The sequence below is a fragment of the Elgaria multicarinata genome, chromosome 2 (genome assembly GCF_023053635.1).
Source record: "Elgaria multicarinata webbii isolate HBS135686 ecotype San Diego chromosome 2, rElgMul1.1.pri, whole genome shotgun sequence".
Taxonomy (NCBI): domain Eukaryota; kingdom Metazoa; phylum Chordata; class Lepidosauria; order Squamata; family Anguidae; genus Elgaria; species Elgaria multicarinata.
Genome location: NC_086172.1, coordinates 76,828,713 through 76,849,697, shown reverse-complemented (window position 1 = coordinate 76,849,697; position 20,985 = coordinate 76,828,713). Strand labels below are relative to the sequence as shown.

Here is a 20,985-nt window from a genome sequence, read left to right as displayed (position 1 = left end):
AGTGTCTTCACTACGTGCTTCTACAGAGTCCATTTGTGCAAGTGGTACATGAAACAACTGGTGAGAAAGAAAAGCAACAAATCAGCCAAGGAGGTGCCAAAATGGCAGGCAGATCTGCAATTTGGGGAGTCAGGCAAAGAGCTGTGTTGTGCAGGGCAAGCCACTTTTCAGGGGGGGGGGGGACCCCAACAGAATGGCAAGCATGCCCTGCCAAGAAAGTATCTTTGCACCGAACCAGAATTGATTGGTTGAGTCGAGGAAGGGGTGCAGAGGCCTTGAGGCTGCATCAGCTCCTGGGACTGGTTACTTATTCAGATGCTTTGGATACAGATTCCCTCTCATTGCTGGTTGCTTATTAGCATTTTCCAGCCTGCGGGCAGTTCTGATGGATGGAGCACGGCACAGGCCTCCTCTCACTGCAGAGCCAAGGCCGAGAACCCTTCTGCGGATATTATTATGCTCTGGTCCCTTTCGCTGCCCCTTTCCCACCGTGTTACAAGTGGGGGCTTTTGGGCAGACTAAGTGAAGTCTCTAGTCATCAGCAACAAGGATGATAGCCTTTCTTCCTTTTCTCTGCTGCAAAGTAATACAGCATGTTGGGGTTAATAGAGGGGTCTTCCAAGGCCAGATCACACAGTTGGCAGGAGGGATTGCCCTAAGACAACCTTCCTCAACCAGGCACTCTCCAGATGGGTTGGATTACAACTCTCAGTAGGCTGGCTCGGGGTTGCTGCAAGCTGTAGCCCAACACATCTGGAGGGCACCAGATTGGGGAAGGCTGTCGTAGGTGGTGAAACTAGAATGGAGTAGGAATTGCTGGGGGAAGCATGCAAAAAGCGTGGCCCACATGCTCGCTCACCTGTGTGTCCCTCTCATGCCAAGGGCCAACTCGCACATGCATGATCATCACCCGCTGAATGGACAACTGAAGATGTCTTGCATGTGTGAATGAAGACAACATAGATTAATTGCCTCAGTCAGAAGTTCCATATCATCCTGACTGAATACCTTTTCAAAGGATTGAAATGCTTTTCAAGGGAGAGAGTTCACATGTTCTGAGTGAGGATTGTCACGTCTTGAATGACTAATGATGTACTCATGTGCATGTGCAATGAGCCCAGACAGAGAGATATGATGCATATCATCTGAACTCAGGGGTGTTCCAAGTTATACTATTTAAAGAGAAGGGGGCAAGAGGGGAGACACATCTCTGTCCTCACATCTTAGATACAAAGCAACAGGGTGGCTCAGAAATGGTGGGTTCTACGTGCAACTGGATCTCTCTAGACTGTGCATGGACCACAGAATATATAGTAAAGACTTGTTGTGGCTTAATAAGCTTTTGTGGGCTGCCTAGAACCCCCTTCAGGAGATGTAGGAATTGCTTCACGCCACGCATCTGATGAAGTGGATTTTATGCTGCCACAAATATGTTAAGCCTATAAGGCAGGATGGAGCTCCTTGTCATTTTGCTACCATAGTCCACCTGCAAACTAGCCTTTTGGAATATGTCAGAATGAGCGCAGGATGAGGTGACCTTGGGCCAATTACACTCTCTCAGTGTAACCTAACTCACGGGGTTACTGTGAGGGTAAAAAGGGTGGGAGGAGAAAACTCTGTATATTGCCCTGAGTTCCAGGAAGGAAGGAAGGAAGGAAGGAAGGAAGGAAGGAAGGAAGGAATATGTAATAAACAAACAAGCCACACAGAATGGACTACAGAGAAATTGTGTGCAACAAACACCGAAACCACTCTGTACCAATTTGGAGCTAGCAAGAGAAATCCTCCAAACCAAGACGGAAGAGGCAGTGCAGCCAGTATGACAAAGCACAGCATGGCAATGATAGCTCCCTTAAAACATCAAAGATCTGTATATTATTAAGGATGAAATCTGTACTGATGTTGGGAGAAAGAGATGGCAGATTTGGCACTGTGCTGTCACCAGACAGGACAGCGGTGAGGAAAGGGGCAGAGGTTTCAAGCAGGGGGAAAAAGGCCTTTTGTGTAAAGACTGCTCCTGGCTCTACCATCTCCCTCTGTGAGGAGGGAATTTTATAATCCAATAAAAGCATATTTTCGAAATACACGGAAGAGCCACAGGTCCCCTTAAAGCATCTCTTGAACTGCATGCCATGGGCCACGTGAAATAGCTTTAAAACAGAACTTGCCTCTGCCCGATCTACAATTCTTTGGGGATTATTTCCTCTTTCCTCGGGCCAATCCGTGTCCTTCTCCTGGGCTTTGAAGGAATCGATCCTCCCCCTCCGCCCAACTAGCCACCCACACGGGCAGGCCTGCCTACGGTCTCCTTTTTTTCACTTTCCCCCTCCATTGTGCAGGCTGGGGTTGGGGGAATGGATTGCGCTGCTGCCTCCAAACAGTGGTGGCCAAGGAGCTGCACCAATGGGCAGGCAGGAGGCGGCAGGTGGAGGGGGAGGCGGCGCAGGGAACTCATTTACCCAGAGTAAAAATAGGATGGAAAATGTGACATTTATTAAGTACGATTGTGGAGGAAAGGTCATCGCCAGCCCCAGCACCGAGACGGGGTGCCGCTGATTATACAGCTGGGGAACGAGGCGGCAAAAGCGGGCTGAGCAACAGCAATTTAGGGGAGGGGGGTGGGAGAGGGAGAGAAATATGTGTTCCTTTGTGCTTCGAGCCCACAACGCACCAGGCAGGGATGCCTGCTGTTTAGAGCCCGGGATGCCTTAGGATCAACATCTGCCCACGTTCTCTAACCCTGACCCACCCTCTTTGTCCTCAAGTCCCAGCCAAGACCCTGCTTAGGAGAAGCCCAAACAAAGCACGTTAATGCAGCAAGCTCCATCCCCATCAAATCCCTTTGAAATCCTGGGCCACAGAAGGTCCTAGCACGGCTGACCGCTCGGCCCAGCCACGGCCCCTGCCCTCCCTGCTCTGTCAGCGCTGTCCTGTTCAAGTTGTCATCCAACACTTTGGATGGCTCGCAAGACTCACCTGCAGCATTCTGACCATCAAAACACCACCGCCCCACCCCCATGACACCTTCCTCCCACTGTGATTCCCTTTGTGGCTAAATGTCACACAGTGGCCAAGACTGTCTTTCTCATGGAGTTCCCTGAGCTCCCCAATATCTCAGGACCAAAGAAGACATGATCAGAGTGGGAATGTGGCAACTGCTAAAAACTTGGGAGCCTCCCCAACAGTACCAGCCAGGCGTGGAGCTGAGACAGGCAGGAAGGGTTTAAAAAGAAAAAAGAAAACGACATCGATTCCAATGTTTTTAGAAGCCCATTAGCCTCCCCTCCATGTGCTGGAACCCCTGCAGAGCAGGTGCCAGCTGGGTAATTGTTCTTTTGAGTGTGCACTGTCAGTGCGCCTGAGCACATCCCCTCCCCACAAACTCCCACTGCGCTCCTCCTCGCAGGTCCCACCCCCTCGGCCCTTTCCTTGCGCCCCTGCCTCTGTTGCCTTGCCATGCGTGAGGAGCTCTTTGTGCCCCAGTGTTCCATGGACAGCAGAAAAAGCCTGGCGTTCAATGTCTCAGATGATCAGTGGCACCCCTAGGGCTGGGAGGAAACAGAAGACAAACAGGCTGGGGTTCGGGTCCACTCGGGACACATCTGTCTCAGACACAGGAACCAACGGAGGGCGAACTGAGCCACAAACCAACATCTCTCTGGCCTAACACCGAAAGGGTTAACCGTCCATCCCACTTTTGCCCCCTGCCAAGCCCGGCAAGTGCCTGTGACCCCTGCTGCAGGGACACCCGGGAAAGGAGGGGCTGAAGCAGAACATGCCCGCCCGACTTCCCTCAGCTGTTGCGGGGGAGGGCAGGGCTGCCAGGGAATCTCCTGTCCAGTGGAGTACAAAGACCCAATTGATTTTCCCTGCACAATTCAAGCAGCGGAAGGGCGGGGGGTGGGGTGTCCTCCTCTGCACAGCCCAGGAGTCCAAGGCACAGGGTTCACACACACGGATACATTCAATGCCCTTCACAGGGGTGGAGGAGGCAGTGGTTGTGGAGAGCGAGATCTCCTGTGCGTGGCTCACCTTCTCACATGCTCCTCGCAGCCCCGACAGAGCAAGAGGGTCCGCAGCAGTTAGGCCAGGGCTGGGAGGCTCGCTGCAGCTCAGGAACGGCCCACCAAGATTTACTATGCTGGCCGGGCTTTACTGCACACAAGATGCTTACGCCGGGGAATCTTCCCGGCGGCCCCTTAATTTGCCGTCCCATAAAGAATGTGGATTTGTGACGCTAAATAGAGGGAGATCATTTACCGAGCACGGCTCTTACTTACAGGATCTTTAAAGGGGATTCATCATGCGATGCAACGGTGCGAGTGGCAGGCAGGCAGGCAGGCAGCTCAGCCAGCAGCAAGCCAAGAGCACAGCCACGGTGCGGGTATGTAGCAGCAGCAGCTTTTCCTAAAAGGGGACCTGAGCCATGCTAGCCTCCTCGGTAGCCCTTCTGAGCCACACTGTCAGTGTCTAATTTTGCCCCATCTCCCGCCACAGCCCTTCATTTCTCCCGAGCTGTAGCTCCCTAAAATGGTTAAAGCAGAGAGCCGTGCTATGTTACACTACTGCTAGAATGGGTAAAAAGTGAAGAGAAGGTCAGGACCCCCTACCCTCCACCCTATGCTGCCCTCAAGGGGCTATCCTGGGGCATGCCTTTGGTGCTGGGATTCCACTCCGTGGAACATTTCTATCCATCAACACTCTCCAAGCACAGCCCCCACCCTGCACCCCAGGAAGATCTATTTCCTTGCACTATGTTCATGACTATTGGTATTCCTTTATTTCACAAGTGCAGAATTTAGTAATAGATCAGAATATAATATACTGAAAATCAATGCTTTCCTATACACATACGCACGTATATAAAAAGCAAGTTTCCAGCCCTTCAGGCTAGTAATAGGTTTGAATGAGCAGGCAATGTCTAGTGAAATGTCGGGGTCAAAGGAACCTTACGTGGATTTCCCAGCAATTTTTTGTTTGATTGATTGTTTGATTTTTACTGAAGCATACTCTCAGGGGCTGCTAGTTTCTTTGGAGCAGCAAGAGTGAGTGAGTGAGGGAGGGGTACTCAACACTTCCCCCATGCATCATTTTCCCAGTGAAAATCTCCCTTTTACTGAACTGCTGTTTGCCCCATGGGCGGGGGAATACATAGCTGCATGTTTCCTCTGTGGAGCAAACAGCAGCTAGAGTGGGGGAAATTTGGAATGGGAAAACAACAAGAGGTGTGGGAGAAAGGATGTGCCCTCTTCTTTCCTCATGTGTTGAAGAAATTGGTAGCCCTCCCTCCCAACCCAAGCTGCTTCTCAATAATAACAGCAGCCATTAAAAATAATAATCAGGAGGTTCAGACAAAATGTATAGTTTGGGCCAAGGACTCCTGAGATGTGTGTGTGTGTGTGTGTGTGTGTGTGTGTGTGTGTGTGTAGGGGAGTAGGTTAGTGGTGGATTGAGCAGGTGGCCAGGGCTCAAGGCTTAATTTGCCCCACAAATTGCAGAATTTTCTCAGTGCTGAATTTGAGAACAGAATCTTGAAGATGGGTGCAACATGCACCCACAGAGAATCCTATAGTCACTTTATGGTCAGTGTTGCCTTTCTCCCCACCATTCCAACCTGACACAGCATGCAGGAAGCTCCCGCAAGCAAGCCCTTTAATCAGAACTTGACAAGTGTGGGGCAGGACTCCCATGGGGCTCTGGGAAGGTTTCTTGGGGATGGAGGAGAGAACATATGTGGAGGTCCTGGCCAGAAAGCCAGTCCTTGACCCACTTGACATATGTGTCTATGCGTGTGTGTGCATATGTGTCTGTTCTCCTCCCAACCTATCTAGGCTTCTCCCTGCCCTGCAACCCCGCCCCCCCTCCCAGTGATCAGAAGGCGAAGCAGCCTCCGGTGTCTGCAGGAGAGAAGCAGCTCATTTCCAGAGTCATTATGGTCTGAAAAGGGTCCCATCAGGTATTCCGCCCGCTCAGCACATTTATTTCCCCAAACCACAGCGGGGATTTGTGATTTTCAGACTCAATATTAGAGGAAGTGCAGGGCTGGCTCATTCCACCCGGCGGGAAGCCTCCCCGATAGTGCAGGCAGAGAGCCATGCCAGAAAATGCCAAGAGGATGGCAGAGTGGCTCTATGCTGCCCTGGCTGGGACAGTAGCAGTGCCACCATGGGCAACAAGCTTGGTGTACAGCCTCCTGGAAGGTAGGGAAAGCATCTAACGTCTCGGCTATCAAGTGCACAAAGGATGAAATGCTGAAACTACCAAGAGTATTCAGCACCTGTCCGGGCACTTCTCGCTTTCTCTAAGCACCTTGGGAGAAGGCGGTCTCCCTCTCAGAACTTACAGGGTCTTCTCCTCCTTCTCCTCATACTGCTTGGCAGCCTACTCTCCCAAGATAAGAAGTTATCCAGACGCAGAACTGGATGGTTCCTTCAGAGCCTGGCCCGCTTATGCCCATGCCACTCTCCTTTCCCCTCGCATCTTCCATACAGCGGTACCCACTGCCTTACAGCTGATCTTGTGTCCCATCACCCATGCTCTAGAGCAACTCAAGAACGGCAAGACCTGTTCTCTCCCAGAGTAAAACTTGAGATGCAAACCCAGCCTTGGCATAAATCCGGGCTCCAAGAAGTGCATTCCTTTCAACCAAGGTTTGGCGGAAGAGCCTGGGGAAGGCAGAGCTGGCACTCACCACGGTGAAGTTCTCCGCAGAGCAGTTCTCGCCGCTGAAGCTGCAGTTCTTGAGCATGTCATCCAGCTGGTGCCCAGTGCGGTTGACAATGTCGGCCATGTCTGGGTCAGGGTAGAGCAGGTCAGAGGCCTTGTGTCCATCACGGTCCTTGGGTGGCAGCCCAGTCATGTTGGCCAGGTGGAAGATATCGGCATCGGTCAGTGCGGAGTGGCGGAAGCGGTTGATGTTGCAGATGGTGATGGCCGGGAAGATCATCTTCTGGGTCGCCTCCTCGTCCAGGGTGGTGACATGTGGGTGCTCCAGGTAGAAGAGTGCTGACCGGGCTGCTTGGTACAAGAAAAAGGCCAGCGAGGCCACGAACGCGAGCGCCCAGAGGGCCTGCCGGATGCCCAGCTGCCCCGAGCGGCAAATGTGGGCCAGGCCGTGCAGGGTGCTGGTGCTGGCAAAGGCAGCCAGGTCACGGTGGCGTGGCCGGCTGGGCTCCTCTAGCAAGCTCTCCTTGTCCCCTTCCTCTTTCGCCGCCTGCTTCTCATCCTCCTCTGCAAATTTGATTTTGCAGACAATCTCAATCGGCATCTGTGCCGAGGCACCAGGCAGCACGCTACCCCCCCAGCGAGGGGAGGCAGCGGGAGCCTGGGTTGCCCGGCACCGGCCGCTCTCCCCTGGCTGCTGCAGGACGCCCCTAAATTAGGAAGCCCAGCCGAGGAGAGGGAGGACTGGGGAGCCTGGCCCCTGTCTCCCAGGAGCTCCCGGTCGCCGCTTGGCTCTCGTCTCACTAGTGATCTCCTCCTGGTGTTTCAGTTCGCTTATCTGCACAAGCCCAGCTGCCCGCCGCTCCCTGCGCCGCTGTGTGTGCCGCTCCTCCGAACGCCCGGTTAAGACCCCGCCAGATACAAGCAGCATTTAGGCATCGTGCGCTAATAAAATCCAGGGGATACTTAATAATTCAAGGCATGTCAACATTATTTCATCCTCAAATAAAAAGAGAGGAGGGGTGTGGGGGGAAGCCAGGGAACGGCGGCAGCGGCGAGCAGCTACGAAGGAAGGAAGAGCTGGGCAAGCGGGAGCCTCGCTCTTCGGAGCCACCACTCCAAAGTGATGCCGGAGCCACTTGTTTGAATCGCTCACAAGCTGGCAAAGTCTGTGCCAAAGAGGAGAGGCGACGGAGCCAGCCTCCGCTCTGGCGGCTGCTCCGGGATGCTGAAGCTGCTCAGACAGGGCTCCGGCTCCCTCTCTCACTGCCTGCCACCCACTTCCTCCGAGGGAGTCCCTTTCCGGGTGCCCAAGGCTGCTGCCCCTGGACAGCTCCCTCCTAAGCCCTACCTTCCATCTCCGCGCGGACCTTCAGACGCCTCCTTGGCAAAGAGGAGGAAGAAGAAGGAAAAAGAAAAGAAGGGGGAGGAAAAGTTGAGAGAAGGAAGGAGACCAGCAGGACGGCGATCCTCCCGCCTCGTCGGCTGGCGCTGGGGTCCAATGGGCAGCGACGGCACACAACACCCCCACCCCGCCCGCAGGCTCCAGGACTGACTAATTGGAGAAGGAGCGGCCCACGACGGGGGCGGGGGCGGGGGGGAGAGCGGAAACGAGGAGGAGACGCCCCCTCCCCCTATCGATCCCGCTCCCCGCGGAACAAACAAGAGGCAAAAAAGTGAAAGGCTTATTGATCGGCGGGAGGGAGTGCAGCTGCTGGGGATTAGGGCAGGAGCAGGCGGGCGGGGAAGGAGGAGGCGGACGCTTTCCGGAGGAAAAGGAACGCGGCGCAGCCGGGACCGCAGCACTGCCCAGCCCCAGCCCGCAGCAGCAGCAGCCTCCGTCTTCCCTGCACCATCGATTCCCTTCCCTCCGTTCGCTTCGGAGGCAGTTTAATTGCTTTGGCGGAAGGGCCCTGTGTTTCCCTCTTCCCCGCCCCTCCTGACAAGTGGAATTAGGGCCGGGGAAACCCACCGGCGAGCGCTTAAGCTGGCGCGGAGCCAGAGGCCAAGCAAGGAGCAGAGCTGCTCGGAGTGCCCCGGCCCGCGACGCAGCACGGGCGGGCCCGATGCTTGGAGGGCTTCCTGGTGGGCGGGGCGGGGCCGTAGCAGCGGAGGGGGCAGAGCGGGAAGCAGGGCACCCAGACCCGCCAACTGGGCGCAGTGTGGGATGCCGGGCCGGGCGCCCACGGACCCAGCCTGAGAAGCCCAAAGTTCTGGGAAGCCGAACCACGCAGCACTGCTGCTCCGATCCACATGCCAACGGGCCAACCCAGGGGAGGGGAGGAAGGGGGCTGCTGCAGCTGCACTCGGCTCGGTGCGAAGCTGCCTTATCCCGAGTCGGACCCTCGAGCTGCCCCCCTTGCCAAGGGCTTTCCAAGCAGCGGCCTTTGGTCGCTCAGTTGAGGGGGCTGCTCCTCGTAGCTTCCGCATGCAAAGCATGTGCGCTACCTCTGACCGACGTCCCCACTGGTGGATAGCTGATTCCCCCCCCCCCCATGTTTTGGGAAACGTTAGTGACTTCCAAGAGATACCAAGAGGGTTGGGAAGGAAGAGGAGCTCCCACGCCCCCCCCCATCAGAAGCCACACGACGACGAACCCCCACCCCCACCCCACCTCTGCCGGTCACAGCGACCTTCACTGGGCTCGGCCGATGCCAGCGGTGGCAAATCCGGCCGAGGAGCGCGCTCACACGTCTTCGATCCCTGCCATCGACTTGCACGGAATACATACATCCCCCGCCCCCAACCCCGCGTGGGTCAATACGGAAGGACAGGTCCCTCCTGGGCAAAGAGCATTGATCGATGCCCAGAGTGGAAGAGCGCCAAGATGGCTCTAGGCCAGGCCGGGCGAGGCGCCGGCAGGAGAGGCAGACGTTTGGGGGCGTGCGTGCGGGCACTGAACTACTGAGACAGGGAAGGGGGTTGCACAAATGGGGGCGGGGGGGGGGCAAAGCGAAGCATGGTTTTAATAACGGGAGGGCTCCACTCCATATTCCGGAAGCGCCATGCCTGTCCGGCCTACTCAGACCATTGCTTGGAAGCCACCGTCGGAAAGATGCAGTTTCAAACATTGCGAGAGGGGCTTTTCTGCAGTAATGCTCTCACCAAACCTTTTAATACCGTTTGTTTAATTCTAAACGCTCTTTAGGCTGCAATCCTGTACCCAGTTACCTGGGAATAAGCTCCACTGAATTCAATGGGATTTGCTTTTGAGCAGGGGAGTTTAGATTAGGATTTTAGGGTACCATCAGTGATTTCGTTCGTGTGTGTGTGTGTTTGTGCCCTAAATTATTTTGCCTGTGCAGAAGTCACAGCAACATAAAGGGTTTCTAGTACCTATGAAGCTCACTGGGTGACTTTGGTCCAATGTCTGACTCTCAATCTAACCTACCTCACAGGGTTGTTGTGAGAATAAAATGGAGAGGAAGAAGACCATGTATGGCACCTTGGCTCCTTGGAGGAATGCAACAAATAAATAATAAATAAAATACTCTTTTCAAGGCAGGGAAGGTAAGCAGGACAGTAACACAGGGCCAGCCCTAGAATAAATAGCCGAGGGCAAAGAATGCCTTTGTGCCACCACTACCACTCCATCAGTTCTGCATAACTGCGAAGTTGTGCAGCTTGAGCAGAACTGCAAAACCTACAAAGCCAAGTTGTGTTCTGCTGATCTTTTTATCTAGAACAAATGTCATCAAACTGGAAACAGAAAAGGAAATGTATTTTAAACCTAATTGATGGAAGCTAATTTTCATAGTGAGTGACCAAGCAAGTTGTAGAACTTTGAAAAAGTACTGCTCCAATTCATCCATGCGCACTAGTGTTTCTTTTTTTTAGTAAAACAATTCTATTTGTTATCTTAAACCTCCAGGGAGCCACACATGGCACAAGAATAATTGTTTGCCTGTCTTTTCTTGTAGTATAGCCTCTCATGAACCTTACTGCTACACTCTTAGCCAGTTAAGTTCAGATTTTAGCAAAAGATCTAAATGTAACTGGGATTTAGGAGACAACATAAACCACACCCCTTTTAGACTGTACCAGAAATTTCCCTCACCACCATTTAATGTGGCTTGTAAAGGAATGTCTTGTCCTTTCAAAACTGCAACCCATCTCAAACCTGAACCTGGATTAGGGTCCTACCCATTTAAGCCATTTTCTGAGTCATTCCTACCATAAGTCACACTCCAAATGCAAGTCATAGTTGTATCTTTAGAGCTACCTTTAGCATTAATGGCGGGGCTCACTTTGAGCATTTATACCGACAACTTGATTACAACAAAACAACAAACCCTTCCTCCAACTTCACTTCCCCCACCTATATTAAAACAATCACACCAGGAACCCAAAGCCTCCTCCAACTTCAGATTCATCTCACTGTGATCCAGCAGTTGTGTATGAATGCGCGTGCACACACACACACACACACGTTTTATGAACATCCTCTTTGAATAAGGAATTAGGAGAAACTCATAAAAATCCTTCTCCACTCCAATGTGCTCTTTCATGAGTTGAACCCCAGTATATTTTCAGAGGTTATCCTGTTATAAACTAAACATTCTTGACCTACGATGAGTAAGGACGGAATGAAGGAAGCTGCCTTACGCTGAGCCAGACCGTGGGTTCATCTAGCCCAGTACTGTCAACACTGACTGGCAGAGCTTCCTGGGATTTCAGGCAGGAGTTTTTCCTGCCTTATCTGGCAACAACGGGGATTGGACCTGGGACCTTCTGCATGCAAAGCAGGTGCTCTCCCATGGAACAATGGCCCTTCCAGACAAGGCCTTTATGGCATCATCACCTTGCTTCATTCGTGGAATGTTATGGCTTTTATTGCCCTCCCAGGTTTTCCCACCACCTCTTTATCTGTTTTCTTACCACACCTAAGGAAAAACAGGACAGAATAGCTGAATTATACTTTCTGATTGGTAGCACTAGAAGCCCTCCATTTGGAAGCATCCAGAGACAAGCTGGCTTGATAATGAAGCCCTAAAGCCTGCATTTAGCATGTTTCCAGAAGAGGCTTTTAGGATGCTTCCAGACAAGGCTTTTATTGCACCATCACCCTGCCTCATTCACAGCAGTGTCTCTGTGTGTGTGTTTGTGTGAAGTTGACCCAGCAGTATAGGGGAGCTGAGAAGATGCAGTTGCAGGAGGTCCAAACAAGTGTAGTTACATGACTTAGGTCACTTCACACATTTGTGCTGCAAAACCAGGTTTCCCACAGGGTATGCACTCAAAAGAAAACTGCAGCTGATCTTAGCTCCCTGATGAGTGCAGCAATATAATACACCTATTTGCTGCATGCAGGCTTTACATTTTAAGTTAGACAGAAAACAAATCCTAAGTGTGTCTAAAATACAATGTCTGAAGTAGCTATGGATTTTGCCAGCAAACGGGTCACATGTTCATTGGTGCCAGTGCACCCCATAGTAATAGGGGTGGTGTCCACATTTATTGTCAAGTGTAAATGTGCTATACTTTACCATCCCTTTATCCAGGGTGTAAGAGCAATGGAGTAGGCAAGCCAGTAGCAGGTGAAAAAGGCATGCAGGTGGAAGATAATTTTTCGGGGTGGGTGGGGAGTCGTACTGTTTTAATCCTGACCAGGTAGTAACCCTGCTCCCCCCACCCCTCTGAAAGATCCCTTGTGCTGACTCAGGCAGAACTGCTGCCCTGGATGGCATCTCTGCCTCTTCAAGGCTGTGGCCAATGGGCAGGAATGAATTAGAGCTGGCTTGGGAGCTAGCTGAGCCCTGGCTCCTGGCCCCATGCCGGCTGGATCTGGCACTGCCTCCTCTTTCTAGGTCCCTGATTCAGGCCCTGCCAGCTGCATGCCCAGCCCCATGCCTAAAGGGGATCAAATCTGGGACTATCATTAATTTTGATCTAATTGAAGGGATTGTGGCTGCAGAGCCCAGCTGGTCGCAGCGTGAGTCTCTCTGCCTCATGCCAAGCAGAGCCTCCTGAACCTACGGCAGAGAGACGGGCGGGGGAGGAAGAGAGAGAGGGAGAGGGCTGGTGCCCCTCCTGCGGTGCTTGTTATCGCAGGCAGGTCAGGCTCTCGATGAGGGCGGTAGGCAGCACCGCTTTGGGGAGATCCAGGATGACAAGACGTCCAGTCCAATTATACATGTGCAGCCAAAGGGGCTGGTGCAGCCATCATGGTTGGTTCTTCTGCAGGCTGTTCGACTCCTCGTGCAGAGAAGGCTAAGAGGAAGGAGCATGGGATGCAGGGGTGGGCAAGCAGACAAGGCAGTGGAGAACAAGCACCAGATATATCCAGGCCCCACGCATGCAATGGGATCAAAAAACAGACACGCACCAAACACACATTACTAGGCAAGCAGCATAGCTCCTCTCCCAACCAGAAATTTGGATACAAGCTCCTGAATGAATGGGACCAGAGTCAGAGGGGCTGGTATTTTCATATTGTGCTGTGCAAGGCACAGCTCTACTGCTAAGTGACATTATTTGTGTATTTAAGTATGTCCAGCGTTGCTGTTTGAATAGCATCTGTGCCTGAGCCATTGTGGTCTAAGACCTCAAGACTTGCTGATGAGCTGGATCTGCAGGTTGTGGGTGAGAATGCTGTGGTGGCACTGGTGACGAGGGACTCTCTGTTGGTCCTCTGTGCCTTAGTAGTTTGGGTGTTCCTTTCATGCATCGGTGGTGTCATACTACTGGTGCCTATTCCTATATGCTGGAGTACATAAACGGGTGCTCATATGCCACTACATGAGGAAAAAGTATGATTTCAAGGCAAACGTTGGAATGGAAATGCACATGCACCTGAAAAGCATCTTCTCATTAGGCAAACTTCTTCAACTATGGTTCACCCTACCCCAAACTAATTGGGAACGAATTGGTAGATGCTGCTTTTGTGCAAGCTTCCACACTTTCTTCTACATAGAGATGGCTTCTTGCATGATGCTGTTTTGCCTAAACCAGAGGAAGGGAACCTCTGGGCCAATGGGCCTAATCTAGGCTGCAAAGGTTTCCCATTCAGCCTGGCTGCAGTTCTGGCTGTAGAATACCAGAAAGAAAAAGTGTTCCCTTGGTCATATGAAAATACCTCTCCCACAGCCGAACGGCAGTTTCCCACTTCTAGTTGCTAATTGGGGAGATTCAGAATCTGAAGTCCAGTGACAACAGAGCCAGTCCCTGCTTACAGTCCCTGCTCTGCACAGGGAAACAACTTTGGTCTCAAAGAAAATAGATTTGCATTGACTATCTGTGGCATTGAAGAAAGTGGTGCGGCAATTACAAAGGAGATGGACATGGATGTTCATCAATAGATGAACACCATTTTGTGGGATGAGCATGCAAGCCCTAGCAGGAGTAGAACAGTACCCATTGTTCACAACCCCAATGTGTCACACAGTGGCTAACCATAATGAATAATGGAGGAATGGAGGAATAAACGAAGAAATGATGGATGAATATATGGATACATTTACATTCTATGAGAATTCAAAAGAAGTAACTGCTCACCTGAACTCTAAACAGTGAGGCATGTACAGAACCAAGATTTCATTAATAACCAGTTCCTTAGTAAAACACACCTCTGTGGATACAAAAAATGTCTCTGTCTCTAGGATGGGAGAAGCAGGTTGCCCCAAGTATTCAGCCCACTGCTGTGGGTGGAAAAAGTGCATGGCATGCAACTTCTGAACAGGCTGAAACAGGTTGCTTGCACAAGCTATGAAGCTCGGCTTACACAGGGTTTGAAAAAACAGCCCTGTCTTCTTTTTTAAAAAGTGCATCCAAACTCATTCTTAAACCAGGCAGTTGGGGTTGCTCATACTTCATTGCTCCAAATGTTTGTCAGTGAAATAGACCAATAATCCGTCCTGGGAAATTTAACCAAATGATGTCCCATCTGACAGGCAGGAGCTCGTCAAAGTCTCAAGCAAAGGACTTCACTATTCTTGGTCACCAGTATCTTTAAAGCGAGATGCCAGGGACTGAACTGAACTGGGGACCTTCTCTTTGCAAAGCAAATGCTCTTCCACTGAGCTATGATCAGGGAATGGGGGTTCCCTTGCTCTGGGGACACAGAAGGGGTGGATTTTGGCAGTGCTGGTTCACAGCATCAAACCACAGAAAGTGTCCAACTTTCCGATGTTATCCTGATAGCAGAATTCTGTGTATCTGTACAGAAAGCATACAGTCTCTAGTTTGGTCTAGGCTGGAGTTTAAAATGAAAGGGAAACTTGGAGGGAGAACTGAACATTTTCAGAGAGAGGAAGATAAATGTTTTGAATCAGACTGTGTGTTAGGTCTTCGACTAGTAAAAGGTTTGCCAAAACTCCATTGCTCTTGGCCTGCCCTACCCATAGAGCCAATAGGTACTTGAATAAAATTCTGACATGTGAGAAGTGCTGAGAACAGGTTTCCCAGGGAGGGCCTACAGCTGCCTCCTCAGGGTATTTCTATGACAACACTGAATAAACATTTAGCCAGGGTTGTGTTTGAGTTCTGCTCAGACTTGGGTCCATGTAGAAAATCTGATTATCTTTCATTAAAGAAGTGGTGTGTTTACTCACTCACCTACTTACTTTGTTTCATGCCCTGCACTTTCGATCCCTAACCAACCCCCAAGGCAGCTTACAAATGAAACAACAAAGAATAAAACAACACAACAACAACAAAAAACATTTAGAAGAGTAAAATCACATAAAACATGTAAAAACAGCAGCAGCAGCAGCAGCATAAAACCTGTACCGTGTCAGTCACCAAAAGCATTCTCAGTTTGGACAACACGTTAGTCGACAGTGGTTTTAGAACTACGCGGTGGAGTTTTTACACCACCATTGAGAATCGTGTTATCTGGCGGGAAAACTCCATGCAACGGTGGAGGTTTTTTTTGGAAAATACTCCAGGCAGAATATCAACGCTGTTCAGAGGAGAGTTCCTGCACAACCATTGTGTGTCGTGTGGCGGTCTCTGTGTCCTTCCCATGTCTACAGAGTCACCAGGCAAAAGCAGCAGAAACTCCGGCCGCTCTTGCCCAGTGGGGCTCTATAGGTATGGGAAAGAATTCCGTGCCAGGATGTGCTTGGGGAGCCCTGATCGCATGTCCCTGGGTGGGGCACCACGATCACGGCACCCCACATGCTCCCAGGGACGTCCACATCCTTTTGCCCACCCACAGACCCATGATCCACATGGATATCGGTTCAAGGGGATGGAAAGAGCTTACCTGATGCTCTCAGAGGAGAGCCCAAGCTCGTTCCATCCCCTTGTGCCAATCTCCAAATGCTTTGCAGGGCAGGGAGCAAAGAATGTCTCCTGCGGCTTGACATGTAATGTTAAACCATGGGAGAAATCCATCCGCCGATATTGGGGAGGGTGCACAACAATCTGTCTTGCAGCTGTCATGAGAAAGACAGTTTCTTGCGCCTCCTGTCCCCATTCACCATATGAGAAGGGGAATTGGATGCGCAAATATCTCTCCTGCCTCTGCAAAGGATTCCCCTTCTCTTCCGGCGAGTGGGGATGGGATGTGCAAGGATCTGTCCTGCTTGTGATGGCTGCAGGACAGATCGTTGCGCCCACATGGTGTGTCCCTCATTCCTGTCGGGGCCACGGCGACAGGGAAGGGGGCAGTGTTGTTATAGCGGCCCACTGGCCTGTTGCTATGGGGAAGGATGTGCTAGTGCTGAGCCATGTGATCCCCTGACAGGGATGATGTAGCTCGGCGCTGACATGCCCTTCACCAGCGGATGGATCTGGGGCCCTGACACGTGAGGAGACCGTTCTGCAGCCTCTTGCTTTTGTGGCAGGGGTGGTGTGTGTTCCTCCATGCGTGGCTGCCACAGAAGCAAAAAACTGCAGAATGGTCTTCTCATGTGTCAGGACACCAGATCCATCTGCCGGCAAAGGACGCATCAGCGCCAAGTGATGTTGTTTGTCCCTGTGCAACCGCTGCCGCGAGAACCAGCGGGTGCATTACCTCCAATGACAGGGGAGGTGATGCACCCGTTCGAAGACGACACATTGATTCCACCTCCTGTCAGGAGGTGTGATGCCTTCGCCATTGCTTCTTCTCCAGCAATGGCCACTGCGAAAGATGCACCATGGCCGTTGCTGGAGAAAGAAGTGGTGGTGGAGGCATCACACCTCCTGACGTGAGGTAGAATCAATGTGCTGCTGCCATTCCGGCGACGGCACGTCTCCACGCGCTGCATCTCTCCTCCCCCTCTGCCCCTCCCCACAGAATGGTGGCATGCCGATAAGGTAAGCAGGAACCAGCGCTGCCATTCGGTGGAGAGGGTGGGGGGGGGAGATGACTACTCAACGCAGTGCGGCACGCGAATAGTCATTCGTGGAGTGGACAATTTACACTCCATGGACTAAAGTGTAGTCCAAATGCACCCTTAGAGTACAGTTTTTCACTGCCTGCTATAAGGAGAGAAACGACTGGACCAGGTAGGGCTTTACTCTATCTTCTACACACTACACCCACATAGGCACAACTCAGAACATAATGAACTTTTCTGGATTGGCTGGAAAAGGAACTGGGGGACTGTAGCCACTGAGGACTAAATCAAGCTACTGGTGTCCTTAAAAGAATAACTGATTTAGTTTTATTTTGGAGGGTCAGTGGGGGGAGGAATGCATGACGTATGAAAAGCAATTTTACAAACGTTCCTTATAGTAAGTGAGGTACACTCATTTACCATGTTTTCTTTTTATTTGCACTTTTTCAATGTTAAGAAAAAATAATGAGCAGTTTCACAAAAGTAACGTTAACTCATGTACAGTGGCTTTTTAAAAAGGTGTTTTTAATGGTACAGAATACTGAGCACAACCCAGCCTAGTCTTAGCACTGTTAACTCCTCCCACCACAATCAAGGGAACTTAATGAGCATACTGACATTACAATGAATGGGACTCAAAAGTACTAAACTTAGGCTGGAGCAAGTCCACTGTGAGTTTTCCTACACTGTTTATTATTGAGCCCCAGTCAGACTCTTAGTTTGCATAAACAGTTTATTACCAAAAAAAAAAGTTCATTCAAAAATATGGTTATGCTAGATCATTTTTGTATTTTCCCCTTATTATGCCTCAAACCTTCCCCCACAGTTCCTTTATTAAGATTTGTGAAAAAGATGATTGTACAATGTTGCACACTAAAACGTATTATGAATGTAAAAAAACCAATAAAAATGAACAAAAAAGAGAAACACATATATAAAACCCAACAATCAATTCTTGCCTGTCACTAGATATTCCTGCCTGGGTTGCAGTTTGTTCACACAGAGTAATGCATAATCATATACAGTGTTATTTAAAGGTTGCATTTTTTCTGGACTTTTCAGGGATGGGAATGACCTCTGGGGGCCAGAGTCACAGACAATGTGGTTCAATGGTTTTGGTAATACTGGGAGATAGGGAAGATTATTTTTAGTACTGATCCAATACTGTTGCTCCCTCTTGCTCCTGTGTTGGAGATGTACAACAACAGGAACTTGGCATTCAATTCCACCCTTCATTCCGCATGCAAATTTGGCCAGGAATGGCCTTTGTTGCTACAAGGAACGGTTGAAAATATCGGCCTGTTTGCTAGCAACTAAATTGCCCCTTTTGTCTTCCTCTACCCATAGAACAGCCTTCCTCAACCTGGTATCCTCTAAATGTGTAGGACTACAACTTTCAACATTTCCCCAAGCTGGGAGTTGTAGTCCAACATATCTGAAGGGCCCCAGGTTGGGGAAGGCTGTTGTAATGCTTGACTGGGAGGTCTGAGCCCCTTGCCAGTCCTTGCAGGCCTATACTCTCTCTTCGCAGCTCAATCTCCTGTACTGACATAACTAGGGACTCTCTCTCACCTTCCACTACAGCATTAACAATTTGATCCATTTCCGTTTCACGCCTGTGAAGTGTTTGCCAGCTCTGCAAGTGCATCCTCCCAAGGGCTCCTCTTCCTCTCCATTGCTGACAGTGTCGCTAGCTTTGGTGGACAATGGGGAGTCTCCACTACCCAAAAGAAAACACCCACAATTATTTCAAGTTTCAAAATCGTCACATTCAGATTACGCTGTTCTGGCTTTTCCTGTGCTTTTTGGTGACCACAGAATTATTCCTGGTGAAAATTCCTACTCTAAAAACCTAACCCAAGAAATCACCTGCCTCCCAAGTGCCCTCCCGCCCCTTCTAGCCTTCTTCACATGACCAAAAAAACACCCCAGTACATCCGACTTATTTTTAAAGACGGAAGTTCCAACTATCTCCTGCTGTGTGCAGGAGAAGCAGCGCGATCAAAACAGCCCATTGAATGGGCCACGTGCACATTGTTTACTTCCTCTTTCAAAAGAGGAAGTAATGAGGGACAAATGTGCAGGCGGAGAAGTAGCAGCAAGCAAACACGATTTTCCTGTGCTTGTCAGCTCACATATCAATAAGATCCAGGATCTCATCCTGATTCCTTATCTTGCCACACACACACCATTGGCCATTTAGAAAAAGGTAGAAGGCACTAGCTGCCAGTCACTAGTGGAAAATAATCTGTTTACAGGAATATATGCAAGTGGAAATGTACAATCATGCAACTTTTTACAATTAAAAAAACAAAACCTCCCCATGGAAGTGCAAGCCTCTGAACCCAGGCAAAAATGCCATGAACAAATGTTAGTCAGTTGTACCAGTGAAAGAGAGGAAATGGGAAAATAATGGAATGGGGAGGAGTTGGGGAATGCACCTGGGAGGGTGTCTTCTGGGGTGGGTTAGCAAGGCAGAGGTGGAGGAGGAGAGAGGCTTGCAGGCTTTGCTCGGGTGGATTGGTGGGTCATGCTTAGGCATGGCTAATCCACAGCCAACTCACATTCAGAAAATCAACATGGGGGAAAAGGTTTTAAAGGAATGCTGCACCGCCACTGAGAAAAGCATTGCAAGCTGCAAATGTGCATCCACTCCACACCCACTCATAATATTTGTATGCACCCCAATTCATATATATGCAAATATTCATTTGGCACATGTATATAACAGCACATATTTTAGCTCTGAAGACATACATGATGTGAAGTGGGCCTCAGTGCAAAGGAGCTAGTTGTATGTAGGAATATCTCCGCTCATACCAGAGCACTCATTCTCCTATCTGCAGGACAGCACCCCTCCCCTCCCCCAGCAAGAGCCCTCGCCCTATGATGCCCACTTTTCAACTTGTCACCTGCACAGTGCTTTATAAAACTTTAAAGCTAATAGCCCCATAAACTGCTGTAATGATACTGCAGCAGCACAGAGCAGGCCAAGATGCTCACATCTTGCTGGGGGTGCAGAATCACTGGCCTTGTTTGCCTATGCAGGGACAGTCTGTCAGATCTAGTAGATCTCTGGCTGTTCCACTTTTGTATGTGTGTGTTGGGGTGGGGGGGTGGGGAAGAGAGTGAGGGGGGGGGGAGAAGGAAAATTAGCTGGCATGGGGAGATTTAAAGCTCGGACCCAAACAGTCGCCTCCTCAGCCTCTAACCTTGTGCCTCAAAAGGTCATCTGCCCACAGCCACCCACCTCAGGCTGCTCTCCTGTCAGAACTCATAAAGTGAGCAATGTTGTTGGGCCTGACCAGGGAGACCCCGGAGGAGAAAGGGAATCGACGGACAGGAAACATGAATCTTTTATGCACCTGCTGAGTCACCCGCGAGAGCGGGGAAGGCTGGCAGGAGAGCAGGGCATTCCGTCAGGGAGGCCAGGCCGCAGCCTGGGAGTCTACATGTGAGGGAGAAGGGTTTCCACCCTCTCAGCGTAATATCAGGCGAGAGGGGAGGAACAGAACAGGGCAGGACTAAGAGCTTTAGAAAGGTCTAGACAAATAATTTCCTTGCCAGCAGCTTGATTTACCTTGCACCCTCTCCCCTTCCAAGCAGACACTCCTGAAAAACACACACTCCCAAACTGCTCCAAAGTCGGAACATAAGAAAATTGTCAAGGGCGGGAGGGTGCTCCAAGTTTTACATGTTTCTATTGAACTTTAGATATGAGAAGTAGGGGCCCGCAGAAGAAAGGACCCGAGGGGCAGCTGACTCCCGCTCTTGTTTGGCAGCTGCTGTTGAAAGTTTTTCTGAGGTTCCCACCTCTCGCAGACTTCAACTTTTCACTGATGTCTGCCGTGATAAAAACGCCCCCTGCACTTTTTAAATTTCCTCTTTCCTCTCCCTGAGAGAAAGTGCTTCATCACACCTCCTTTTATTTCCCTGGTATGCATCCACAATTTCCACCTCCGTTTCATTAGCACATCAAGCGCTGATCACTTTCACGTGTGTGTGTGTGTTGTTACACTATTTCGCCTTGTTTACCTTTTCACTTGCGCCAGCTTGC

General features: G+C 50.6%; 1 protein-coding gene across 3 annotated transcripts in view; it reads right to left on the bottom strand.

Moving 5' to 3' along the window:
* Positions 1 to 20,985, bottom strand: part of ASIC4 (acid sensing ion channel subunit family member 4) — a 234,471-nt gene that overhangs the window by 86,938 nt on the left and 126,548 nt on the right. Inside the window, exons 1-2 of one of the 3 annotated variants that reach the window (XM_063116837.1) lie at positions 8,015 to 8,273; positions 6,692 to 7,230 (exon numbers count right to left, since the gene is read on the bottom strand). The exons of 1 other annotated variant lie outside the window; for it this stretch is intronic. In XM_063116837.1, coding sequence (XP_062972907.1) covers positions 6,692 to 7,230; positions 8,015 to 8,021 — 546 coding nt within the window. In that variant the 5' untranslated portion in view covers positions 8,022 to 8,273. One more of the 3 variants, XM_063116836.1, reaches the window with a different exon arrangement.